Genomic DNA, 13671 nt, shown 5'->3' with positions numbered 1-13671 from the left:
CACTGAGTAATCATTTCTAAATACTCTCAGGTGCCTAATAAAAAATGTAAAGAAAAAGAGGGAGAATTTACATTGCTGTGTTTCGACTCGATACTTCTTTTACAGACACCCTGTCTATGCTCTATAAAACGAAACTAATGAAATGAATGTAGAACTTGTATTTACCTTTGTAAATTTTCCAGCTAGAACTTTAGCCACAAACATATATCGAATGTTGTTGTAGTCGGGTTCCGAGTAATTTAAACTGTATGAAGCTTGCGTGGCAAAATAACTTCCTTGGCCGAACATCCTTCCATTTTTAAGTTTCATGCTCGAATCGAAATTCTGTTTACATATCCCATCAACCGCTGCGGCACCTGTCCCATGATACAGTTCGAGTTGTTCATTGACATTGTTTTTACCCAGCTTCTCTGCGAGTTTTTTCTGTTTGCTTAAAAGAAAACAATTAATTATGCTAATTACCAAGCTGTTTAAACGCTACAAGATAAGAATTTGCCAGCTACTCGGCTACTATTCAAATCTATTCTCAAAAAGATTGGTAGCCATACATAATTAAAACTCTGTTGGAAAAGATGAGGATTTTAAATATTTTTCGAAATTATTGGAAAATGTAGAAGAGTTTTTAAAAGTTTTGAATTCATACTTTTTTGAAACTCTGAACTTCGCTATTTTCAGCATTTAGATTATTTTCTGGGGCCAAAAGCTATTCAAATAAGGCTAAAGAAAATCGTCAAAATCGAGGAAAATTTGGTTATAGAGCTTTTGGTTCCTGAAACATTTTAGAAAACCTTACCCCTCGCAAGAGTCCCTCGAAGGGGTATAAAAATCATTAAAAACAATTGAGTCTCTGTAAGGGCTAAAATCTCTACGGGTAACAGAACGTCAAATCATAAACAAAATTTTCGAAATTCAGTCTATCTAATAAGGGTCGATTTTCGAGCTTTGGCTTGAACATACCCGTCATCTCGCAACCCTAGTACACCCCCCTCTCGAGATTCGAAGTAGGGAAGAAGAAGTTTCAGTAGAAAGAAGTTCGACCGGGGCTGTGAGACGGGTGTGTATATATTTTTTTTCTTGAAGAGCAAAGTATCTTAATGTGCGGACTGTAAATTAATCGGAACAAATTTTACAGCAACGAGAATCTTACCTACCTTTGATATTTTTTATAAAACCTAGCGTTGCAGATTTCTTTCACATCTAAAACAGTGACATTTCTTCCTATTGAAGTTTTGAACTGTTGTGTGATTTGTTTTTTTTTGTTTGGTTTGACATCGAGACGACCACCTTCTAAGGAAACTCCTTTCGGCCAATGCCAAGGTGTGATGTCTTCCTCTTGTGGCGTTGATGACCTGTTAAAAAGTGATCAAGATAAAAATTGAGTAGTGTTCTCATTTCCAAAGATTCTAAGCAAGAAAAATATGCAATTTTTACACAATAATTTCCGAGTGGGGATGAAATCAAAGTCAATTTCTCAGCGAGGCTGAAATTCCAGGGTATTTTCCCATCGGGGACCAAATTTTTGCAAAAATTTTCCAGTGGGGCTTGGGTCCCAGTGGGTCTGTGACACAGGGGTGTGATATCTGAAGTTTATCATAAAACTAAATATTACCTGAGGCTCAGCCGATTTCCAGGTGAATCAGGAAAGTTCCTTTGTACATTAAACATAGAAGTAGATTTCGAATTTAATCCAAACGGATTTTGGTCAGGTTTGATAAGGATGTTTGGAGCTATACTGTCACAACAAATATTCCAATGGTCTGGTAAGAACATACTGAAAACTCTTTTGTTATGCGGCGTTGTAAAGTTATGAAGAACAGATTTAGATTCGTTGCTTCTCTCAGCTAACATACATCTACCAGTAGGGCAAGTCCCGTTTACGAAATCAGGACATATATGAAAAAATCCACAAAACTCTTTGAAACATTGTCCATTCTTAAGAAAACTGGGACAGATTCTTGGAAACGATGAACGTAATACTTTCGTTTTCATATTCCGATTGTAGTGGGGATTTGGGAATACTTTCCTCATGACAGCTTTATTATGACCAGTGTTGATATTATGACTCCATTGACAAACATTCTGATTAGGTCAGGCTGTAGCTGACCATAAAAATCTCTTACATAGATGTATCTTTTGACACGAGTTACCATGACGACAGGATGTGTCGTCAATATAGTCTTCGCATAGCGTTACAGGAATTTTAGGACAAATTTCAAAACAATTTTCGCTTGTCTCAGAGATCCAAAAATATTCTTTGCTTTCTTGGAGTTTCTCAAACAAATCTTCGATGTCGTAAGGAAGTTCATTTATCAACCTTCTGATGCCAATCTTTTCTGATTTACTTTGAACAATCCAACGATGAACTCTAGCTAGATCTGTGTTCCAAACTAAGAAATAATTTAAAAAGGCTATTGTATAGGGATGAATAACAAAAATATTCGTAAAATGTTTTGCTCTGGAAGTCTTGGTTCACCGTAACACATATTGGACCCAACGACATCCCTCACAATATGCAATCAAACTAAATTTCTACTCTTATTACGAATACGATAATCCTCCGAGAACTTTCATCACTAAAAATAGCGAAAAGTAACCCAAATCACGCATCACCCTAAAACCCTGGTGACCATTTTGCAAACCATCGGGGGACTTGCTTCAATACTAAATTGTTAAACTCAGGCCAGAGAATGTAACCTTGAAACAGTTAATAGATTTACATACAGTCAACTCTCGCTTTATTTGCACTATTCTATAATTCGAATCTTTCTATATATAATAATATTCGAACTTATTCTCAGCTCCCGTTGTCAGGACAAAACCCTCCTAGAATACTTTCTATAATTTGAATCTCTCTGTTATTCGAACAAATAAGATTCCCCGTTCGAGCTCGAATTAGCGAGAGTCAACTGTATGGTCATCTCTTAGACTCTTGAATATGACGGAGCCCGGAAAATCACACTTTTTATGGATCTTATGAATTTATTCATAACATTTTCAACATTTTGTTACAATTTCAAATACAATACTTACAAGAATTGTAGTTGGCCATGGTTAAAAGTCAAAAAACTTTTAAAGTTTTCAGTCAATAAGATAAGAAAATAATTATGAAATTATTTTCAGTGAAGTTATCGTGCTCTTATTATACCCGACAAATATTTTTGAAAGAAATTATAGAATAATTGAACGCGTTAAATCTAAATATATCTATTATACACGTAAATAATTTATTAGAAATATATTCGAATTCAAAGGTTGAATATTCTGAATGACAAATCCATATATATCAATTTAGGAGAAAGATCATTTCAATTATTCAATAAATCCCGCTGGGCTTCAAAAGACAAGGTGTAAACAAGATTTTGATGTCCCGGAGGGATACTAGGGTTGGCGGTTGGGAACTCCAAAAACCGACCCTTAGAGAGACATGATTTTTGCTGAAAAGATGACCCTTAGAGAGATTTTTTTGAAAGATTTTCTTCGATTTTTGAAAAACTCCCTACCCTTTAGAGAGACTAATAATCGTGAATTTTCCGACCCTTAAAGGGACTGATTTAAATTTTTCAGATTTTCAGAGAGACTTTGAAGGGTGAAAAACCGGCCTCAAAGCTCTAAAAGGAGTGGGTCAATCTCTCATTGGAGAGGAATGATGGTCACCTTTGATGTTCTGGAGATGCGGTATCCAATTTGTTGCAAAATCTCACAAAATTCAAATATTTATTCCCAACCTTCAGAGCTTTAGCGTGTTGGAAGAAAATTGAAATTGAAAGAAAAAAATTGATACATACTTTTTTCTTTATAACCTTCGAAACAGCTGAATCAAATTCAATGTTAAACAGCTGAATCAAATTCAATGTTAAACAGCTCACAAATTAGCCTTTCGTCTTTAGCATCCGAACACTTTTTTGAACGGTATTTCGGGATTTCATTGAAAATAGAACGGGAAAACGGGACTGGAACTCCGATACTGGGATTCCACCCTTAAATTTAACGTTAAAACGGTAATCAAGCAAATATTTCTCGGGATTAAGGTATTTAGACAAATTACTGTTTTGTTCGGCACAAATTTTAGACGCAACCCAGTTGTCATAAAACGTTGCTTCAACGTTTATCTAATGTTTGCGACGTCAGGGGCCGCGGCAGCGAGGGGGCCACCCCGGGCCTTGGCCCGACAACATTTTTTCAAAGCAAAAAGAAAATTTACTGATTCAGCTGAATTCTACTTAAAAGCTTCGAAAAAGACCTGTTTTAGGCAGTCTAGAAGGGCTAATTTTCAAAAATCTCCTGAGAGAAATCGATTCTGAGAGAAAATTGGAATGAGAAAGTGAACTGGCTTCTTTTGTAGAGCCCCTCCCCTTTAATTCCCGCAATCATTTGTTTCCCAAATTCACGTAATTTTGTTTCGAAATTCACGCATTTTCTGTTCACGCAAAAAATTTTCACGCATTCACGTAAGTGCCCGGGGGGTGGCTACTGTGCAGTTCAATATGGCTGAAAAGGTAAAAGGTGCATTTTCTCATGATTTACCCAATCCTTATAGTGCATTATATTTTTCAGCTGTAAATCTGCGTGAAAAAAGAAGCTTTTGAAATTTTCTGTTTCAAAGAAAAACTGAGAAAATTGTTCTTGTCAGCTGTAATTATCAGACAATAGAAACTTTTTCAACCAAACGAGAAGTAAAAACCTTTCTTTTTATCAATTATTTTGAATTTGTTTTAAAATTCGACCCTTGCAGTGCAATCTCACAGAAACACACCCTTACAGTGCATTTTGGTATGCTGAAAAACCCCACCCTTAAGCGCGGCACATTCAGACGTAGGCCAGATCATATGAGGGCCCTCCCCCCGGGCGTAGGTGAGAAAGCCCATTCACGCAAACCGTTTGGGGTGCTCTTTGTACATAGGGTGCTCGTGAAAAGTAAACATGACATTTCTTAAGTTAGACGAAATGAAACATTATCTTATTAAACTTCAATCGAAGCATCTTTGATCTATCAAATTCTAGTACTCCGTGTTATATCTAAGTTATCCATTTTAACTGATTGCGATGGTTGAGCTTTCCTGATTTTCAACAAACGTTTACAGGCGTTTCTGAACTCTGCATCACTCCAAACATAAATCAGGGGGTTAACACAGCTGTTTGACAAACCAAAATACGCAGCAACTAGAAAGAAATTCATGATAAAATCAGGCGATAGAAATCCAAGTGAAGTATGGTTGATTTGCACCAATATAATAAAAATGAGAATCGGTGTGAGTCCAATCAGATAAGAAATTATAATAAGGGAGATTTTCCGTGCAAGTTTAATATCACGTTGCTGGCGGTGTCGGTTGTTTATGTTGTTGTCAGTAGCAACCCGTCTCCAACTCTGTTTGACAGCTTTCCAAATAAAGAAATAGCAACAAAATAAACACGCTATAACCACCAGTATAAAACCAAAGTTAGTCCATGCGTAAAAATGAACATTCTCTATAGATACCCAAGCAAGGGGCAAGATACAGATCCAATATGCTAATAAAATGCTCATAAGTCTCCGATTGGTTAAAATGGTATGGTAATGAGAGTACCTAGTGATGATCAAATATCGATCATATGCAATAAAAGCGATCGAACATGATGAAACACCTGCCATCCATATACCAATCAAAGAATAAAAATCTTCGACGAAACAAGCCTTTTCAGTCATTTGAGATCCATTTTGTATCAACCAACTTGCCAAAGGAAATGCTAAATAGCCAACAAAGCAATCACTAGAAAACGTAAAATGTAAATGATTATTTGTGAAGACAGATTTTTGATGGGGATTGTATTTTAATTTTTGTGATGGATAAGCAAGGTTCCATTACTGCGAACCTCTATAGTTCGAATCTCAGCTCAACCTCCAGTCTCCGTACGTAACTCCGACAGCTTTATTTGACTTTTCTGGTAAAAAAACGTATAAAAAAGTCAAACTTTCCATAAATTGAGCAAATTTCACCTTCAGTGGATTAATCTTGGCCTGGATCTAATTTGGCGATTGGCCAAAATACAATTTTTGGTGGGGATTTAATCTGGCGATAGATCAATCCCATAAAATTTGGCGGGGATTTTAATTTGGTGAAATCTTGAGACACTAAAATGGGTAAAAATTACTAAGAAATATACTGAAAAGTTGTTATTTTTGACATAATATTCATTATTTTTTTCAATTTGGTGAATGGTTGGTTTTTGAAATTTTTGGCGGGGTTTTAATTTGGTGAGTTTTGTTAAAAAATTCTCCAAAATCTAATCTTAAGGCAGCTCCTTAACCTCATCCCTGTATATTCCAGGCTTTATTTACGTTACTGATGAACGCCAGAGAATATCTATAGCTATCAGTAAGCGTAAAAAAGCTGGTAAATACACAGTGAAGGAGGTTGTGTAGTTCCCATGCGTTTTTGAGTTATCTTAACTCCATTGTATCCAACCACATAATAAGACATTTTTATTAAGAATTTAGTGTTTTTATTTTTTGGCAATTCAAAGCCTCGAATCGTTCTCACATTTTTAAGACGTGACAGGAGGTGTTTCAGGCATGAGCCTGACTTGAAAATAACTTCAAAATAACTTGAAATACATCTATTCTGGGCTCAGTGTTATTCTTAATTTTTCCTTATATTAAATTTTTTTAAGCAGTGGACAGAACAATTCGACAGTTTCCACATCCATTTTAGACCAGGAAACTTGGGAATTCTTTGAAAATTCTTATAATAGGAATAAAATATTACCTCAAAGCAAGTGACGCCAATATTCGATACGATTTTGATCGAAGAGACGGTTGCCAAAGAACAATCAGACAAAAAGTATTCTCCAAAGCTGTCAAGATAGCTGAGATACCATAAAACGAAGAAACGACATGTCTTGTAACTGGAGATGTGACATTAAACAAGTTTCGACACATTGTGCTGCCTCTAAAGGAAAACAATTTTGCCGAGAAGAAATTTTGGCGATAATTACCTTCAAAGTTCCCAAAGCTCGCACAAGTTAATACACTCTTCTCGAGATGCATAAATTTATTGTTGTCCTCGTTTTCAAACAGATTTTATTGCTATAAAATTACACATTCACAATGATAATTGTGTTGTTTACACCTCATGAGACATTTTGAATTTCAAGTACTTTTGTTTTAGAGTTAATGTTTGCCTTTTGGGAATTTAAATTGGTTTAAATGTATAATTTCATAGCAATGAAATCTGTTTGAAAACGAGGACAACAATAAATTTATGCATCTCGAGAAGAGTGTATTTTTATGTAAAATCCATTGGTCGTTCGCCAAAACTAATTCACGCCAAATTGAGTTTCTCCTAGTCCTAAAAAATCTTAACCTCCTTACACGCTTTTTTTATAAGAATAACTTCTATAAGAAGATCAGGGTGAGATTTCAGAGTTAGAACAATAGGCCTATCGTTTAGAACAATAGAAAAATAAGAATAATGCTCGCCCTCAGCCAAAGTACACTATTCTTATGAAAAAAACGTGTATTTAGCTAAAATATTTGCAAAATTACGGTCATTCGCCACAATAAATTCTCACCTAATTTGAAATATTTCGCCCAAAACTATTTCGGCCAAATTTTGCGAAAAAAGGCGAATCGGTCCATTCGCTAAAATTACTTCTCTTATTTTTCAAAAAATAAAAATAATCAGCGAAAATCTTTTATTCGTAATTTCCCATTTGCCCTTTTTTAAAGTTAGCGCCCCCATCGGGTAGCCTATTTCTTGATAAACGCTTTCGCCATTTACCTATACAATGAAAACCTTTCAAAAAAAGCTTCACAGTTTATTGCAAGGATTTCTTATTTTCAATTATTTTCAAACCTAGTTGTATAATAGCTAGCAATTAATACATGTTTCCAAAATATTTCCATTTTATGAAATAATTCTATTGTTGTGGGGTATAAAATATATTTCCCTCCAATTTTTCAGAAAAGAAAAATTTGATAAAACAAAAATATAGTTGCATTCTATCTAAATGAGTTTTAAATGTTTTAAAGACATCAAGAATGAAAATTCAATAAAAAGTATATCATTTTGCAGCACCCACTCGAAAACTTATCTTTTCTATCCAAAATTTAACTGAACAAAGGAAATGTTGATCAACAACACAACAGCTAGAAATTCAATCCAGTAAACAAAAAGCTATTGATATTGTCAAAGTGTGTAATTTATGGTCTATTTTAGGTTTCTGGTCTGTAAATCCTTCTATGGTCCAAAGCCAAAACCTTTTTACAGTCTACCTAAGCAAAAACTCAAGATTTACCATTTACTACCGGACAACTTAATCGCACCATCTTGTCTGTTAAAAAGCTTTAAGTGGACCCCGGATATTCTCCCTGTCAGCAAGATATTGGTCAAAAAGGAAACATTTTGAAATAAAACCTAAAGCAATATTTTTTATTTTTTATTTTGTCTTAAAAGGGCTTATAGTAATTTGCGGAATAAAATTCCGCCTTTTAATTTACGGAATTTTATTTCGCAAATTACTAATCTACGGAATACGTTAATATCTCTTGAAGCAATAAAGGTATATTGTTCAAACTTCACACATGTCTTCATAATGGATCAATGCTGCTACAAGCCAAATTTGGGAATATGAAACCTACGTAAACCGTAATTACGGCCATTAAAGCATTTAGTGCCGTACTGATTACAAAAATTCCGCAAATTACTAATCTAATTTTTTTTCTTAGTATCCGTAAGACTCTGCTTCATGCCAAAAATCAGCTCTGTAGTATTTTTTTGACGGGAGTTACATAAGAAAAACGTAAAATCACGTAGTCATCCTATAACCGTTCACCACCAAAACTTAGAACAGCTATAATTCAAAGAGAAATTGGACCAACAAGCCCAAATTTGGTGTGAACACGTAAGGTATATATGAAAGTCCTGTCTGAAAAAATTAAATCCCTTACCCGACGTGGGAAGAAGATACGTAAGAAAAACGTAATGTGACGTAGTGCAAAAATACAAGTCTGCGTATCTCTGGAACGAATATGTTTCTCAACAAGGAAATTTGCACAAGGTAGCCTCTTTGTGACAAAAGCTCTCATGAAAACTTTCAGACCAATACTACTACGTCATCGGCAGTTACATTGAAATTCCGCAAATTACTAATCTGCGGAATGAAATTCTGCAATTTACTAATCTACGGAATTCTCAAATAACTTTCGAACCGTTGTATATCTTGAAAGAAATTTGGCACGTATCTTAGTATCCGTAAGACTCTGCTTCATGCCAAAAATCAGCTCTGTAGTACTTTGTTGACGGGAGTTACATAAGAAAAACGTAAAATCACGTAGTCATCCTATAACCGTTCACCACCAAAACTTAGATCAGCTATAATTCAAAGAGAAATTGGACCAACAAGCCCAAATTTGCAAAATTGAAGTTAGTTTGTTGTGAAAGTTGACAAAATGTCCTGTTTTTCCATCCAAGAGATTGTATATTTCACTCATTCCAAACCAACAGAATGTAAACAAAACATCAAATCCAGAAAGGAATAATAAGAAAAGTTTATCATCGACCATTCCTTGTAACAATCGTACAAAAATCATGATCCAATTCAACTCATTAAAGCATAAAAACCAAAGAAAAATAGCGAAAGAGCAAAAGTTGTTGTCTATTTTTTGCTGCAGTCTTTTTTTTGAGGTTAGAAACAAAGCAGTATGGTCCGATCAACAATACGCTTCCAAAACGGGCGATGTTTCCCGATCGGCAAGGAGAATAGACAGCCGTACGCATATTTTCCACTGACGTTTCTCTAAAAAATTACATCTTCCGCCTCGAAAAAAGAACATCGTAATGTTTTTACCGCCGGCGCTTTAAAAAGAGACTCATGTACAAAATCACGAAAATGACTTTTTCTAAACCTTGGAAAAGGAAAATGCCTGTATTTCCTTCTCAAAGGAAATATTTAAAAAGCAATGAATAGAGTAAAAAAACATGAATGTTCTTGCAAATCCTTCAATGAATAAGTTTCCTTTAAGAAGTATACCTCTAGAATTCTGCATATCAGACTATAAACTTAGTGGCCACTCCCACACGCCAATCGTACTCCCACACGCTTTTCGTATAATAAGAACATAACTCTTCCGTGGCAGAAATATTAAGAACAAAGTTAAGAACATTTGAGAAGGCTTTGCGGTTCATAAAATACTTATTTTCTAAAATACTGACAAAATAAGAAAATAAGAACAAAAATTTTTTACCAGAGAATTTCAGGCTCAAAGTTCCTTATCGAGTTCCTTATTGACTTGGCTGCTAACATTGTATGTAGCTAAAGGCTTGGGGACACGAGAAGTTTTTTTTATGTTGGTGCAATGCATTATGCTCCATCCCACCAACAAAAGAAAAAAAAAGTTTCTTTCTCATGTGTGTTATGATAAAACTGTAAAATAGATTCATTCAATTAAAAGTTATGTTTAAAATCTGGAAATTATGACCTACCCAAAATGACAAAACTCGTCGATAAACTTTCTCTCTGTTACACACTTTTTTTATAGGAATGGTGTAAATCCATTTCATCAGATATTCTTAACTTTTTTAGGAAAATTATTCTTACAGCATTCTTAGGACCTTAATTCAGACTAGATTTAACATTTAGTACATACGTGTCAAGCTTTAAATGGCATTTTTATGAAAGGAGTGAGCCTTTCTTAGGGGTAATTGGTAATTTACAATTGAAAATGCTAAAAATGGCATTCTTATAAAGTGTATTCTTAAAAGAAAAGTGTGTAATAACCACTTAAGTAGTAAGTAAGTAAGTAAGTATATTCATCTGGTGGCTGTCGGCGGAGCCGGGAGTGAGGGAGTCTATCCCCTTTTCTATTTGCGCTAGACCTGGGAGATCGAATACTGAGGTGGAGCGCCACACCTACTCTCAGCTCCCAGTAACTTACCGCCTAGATCAGATTACCCAATCTAAGCTACTCATCCGCTGAGTTGGCGGTGACCGGGGATCGAACCCACAACCTTTAGATTGTAAGACGAATGCTCTACCGACTGAGCTACCCGGTCACTAATAACCACTTAAAACGTTTTATAGGACTAAATATAAAATGATTGAATTCTTCAATTAGTACAACTGTGAAATGGCTGATTTAAGGTCTCTCTGAAGCACATTATTTGCCCCGAAAGCCAAAACGTCCATAAAAAGTTCGGAAATGCCCGTTTAATAGTTAAAACCACAAAGAAACCACTAGAGTTTAACAAATCCATGAAAATGCCTTTGATACTTTGACGCTATTTGTTCAGTTTTGCGCGTTCTCGTTTAGAGGTTACTTTCTTCATCTCTTGCAAAGGATAACTAACCAATATGTTTTCCAATCATTCTTTTTAATTAAAGTCGAGTCTTACCTTAGATACTGTATGAAACAAATAAAAAGAATCGGTCCTTTACACACTAGTTTTGACAGAGGTCAATACTCGAAGCTATTGCCCCAATGATACCCTTGGATAGCTAAACTCTCTCATTCTCAAGGCAACATCCCTGACGTACTTTCAAGATATTTCCACCTTTTCAAATCATACAGACAAAAAGATTTTTTTTGAAACACACAGGCCTTTAATCTGACCGCCTAAAAGTTCGAAGCTACTTTTGTACCTACCCAGAGTGTTTGTCACTTTTCTGTCTTTAAGCTATTTTTTCACCGACTTATATAAGACTAGCCATAGCTTTCACTAACTGCCACCCGCTAGTACAAATGCTTGTAAAAACTAATTAATGCTAATTAAGGCTTTTTAATGCTTTATAGCAAAAGTTTGGAAATGATTTGGAATAGTTAGAATGATTCTTCTCAACAGCATTTTTTTTGAGATATCAATGAATAAGCTAACATACATGAAACATATGTTTTTTCTAAAAATGTGAATTACTTTTTACAAAGAATAAAATACAAATCTTAAAACATTCATTAGGAAAAGTGTCCAGGTAGAATCAATTACAGATACTAAACCAGTCAAAAGACATGCAACTATATTTATTTCAACTAATTTGAAATATAAATGAAACATAGTAGAACTAAACAGCATAAGAAATGCTATGAGCCAGAAACATAACGAGCAGGAACCAAAAATTGACAGGTAACAACGTACTTAGGAGTTTTTGCCAACGGTTTAACAAAGGATATCGTGATCCAAAATTGTTTACATTAAATGGATTTACCAGTAATCTAGAAGCTGTAACGGCGTCGTGTAAAGGATGGAAGATGATAGGACGTAACGTGGTAATAGTATCAGTAACGAGGCAATATTGATGAGCAGGAAGCAGGTATTAACAGGAAATAGCGTACATTCAGGACTTTTTCCAACGGCATGAAAAGGGATCTCATGGACAAAATTGTCTACATTAAAAAGATATGCCAGTTATCTTGCAGTTGTAACACAGCAATATCGTGTAGAAGGATGGAAAATCATGACGTAACGTGGTAATAGTAGCAGTAACGAGGTAATATTGCGTTGTCAAGGTAAACGAATCCACATTCATATAATAAGCTTAAATGGAAAATAAGAAACATGAAATTAGATTCTATATATAATGAGTGTACTGAAATTTCCTCAAAATAGTACACAAAAAGTTCTTTCAATTTCCGATAATAATTTCCCAAATAGTGCCTGGTAAGTGTCAACAAGAACAAACGCTTAACATAAAACTGCATAATAGATCTATAAAAGCAAGCATCGCACACTTAATGAAAAAAATGTACTTACTGTCAAAGTACTATAATACAGGATCTTAATGTATTCTTGTTGGGAGTAGAGTCTGCTGAATGACGATTGTTGAATTATTTAGTTACAGTGAATTCAATTCCCAACAATAATCACTTTTGTCCATATTCATTCATTGTTCATTATTGTTTTGTGGTAAAAATTAAACATCGTTCACATTATTGTAATCACTTAGAACTTGGAAGTAATAAATGTAAATTCAAATCAATAAAATAAAATTTGTACAAAATCATAAAGTATCTCAAAGTCACAAATAATGAGTCTTGACTGCAGGAGAGACTACTTGTTTTTAAATTCTTCCAGAAATTTCCACGCATCTACATCTTCTTCCTTTCCAGTCCTTTCCTGAATGTTAACCAATCGGACAAATTTTATATATAAGCGGATAGGAAGAAATGAAAACCCGCCCTAAAAGCAGTGTAAAATTCCCGCGGCGCTTGACGTAAAAAATAAAAGCCGTCCTGGAAAAAAACAAACAATACCGAACATTAACGGAAAAGACTAACTATACGGATAGGCTTGCGCGACAACAACAACAAAACAAAAATCCGAGATTCCAGTCCAACAATCCTTGCGCCTGAAGTTATGAGTGCCTCCTCACTCGCTGACGCTCGTTGCGGGGGCAATAAATACAGGTTTTTTTATAAGAATGCAACTCAGTAAATATAAAGGACTATGCGGGGACTAAATGACATCAGATCTCAAAAAGTTACTAAGGACGGAAGTATTGATTTAAGATTCTTAAAACTTTTAGAAAAGAAATTAAGCTGTTGAATATATTTTAAGAATATTTTAGCTTGAAAATTTCGAAAATTAAAAATAGTCGTAAAAACAGCTGTGAAAAAGTTTATTTTATGTTCCTATAAAAAAAGCTTTACCGAATTAAAATGATTAGTCTTGATTTTTTGCTTGAAAAGGCGATCATTAAATC

General features: G+C 34.7%; 1 protein-coding gene and 1 long non-coding RNA gene across 2 annotated transcripts; both read right to left on the bottom strand.

Moving 5' to 3' along the window:
* Positions 1-305: 305 nt before the first annotated feature.
* Positions 306-1932, bottom strand: LOC136798986 (uncharacterized). Its single transcript, XM_067055672.1, has 4 exons — positions 1610-1932; positions 1152-1349; positions 357-430; positions 306-310 (listed from the first exon to the last, which is right to left on the bottom strand). Exons 1-4 carry the CDS (start codon positions 1846-1848, stop codon positions 306-308), a joined length of 516 nt encoding a protein of 171 aa, XP_066911773.1. The 5' UTR covers positions 1849-1932.
* A 9871-nt stretch (positions 1933-11803) lies between these two features.
* On the bottom strand, positions 11804-12855 carry LOC136798864 (uncharacterized). The gene is made up of 2 exons (XR_010845446.1): positions 12723-12855; positions 11804-12506 (listed from the first exon to the last, which is right to left on the bottom strand). It is a non-coding gene; the product is annotated as an uncharacterized lncRNA (long non-coding RNA).
* Between the last annotated feature and the right edge of the window lie 816 nt (positions 12856-13671).

Source organism: Clytia hemisphaerica, unplaced genomic scaffold (assembly GCF_902728285.1).
Source record: "Clytia hemisphaerica strain Z4C2 unplaced genomic scaffold, Clytia hemisphaerica genome assembly, whole genome shotgun sequence".
In the NCBI taxonomy this organism is placed as follows: Eukaryota; Metazoa; Cnidaria; class Hydrozoa; order Leptothecata; family Clytiidae; genus Clytia; species Clytia hemisphaerica.
This window is presented reverse-complemented; position numbering and strand designations above follow the sequence as displayed.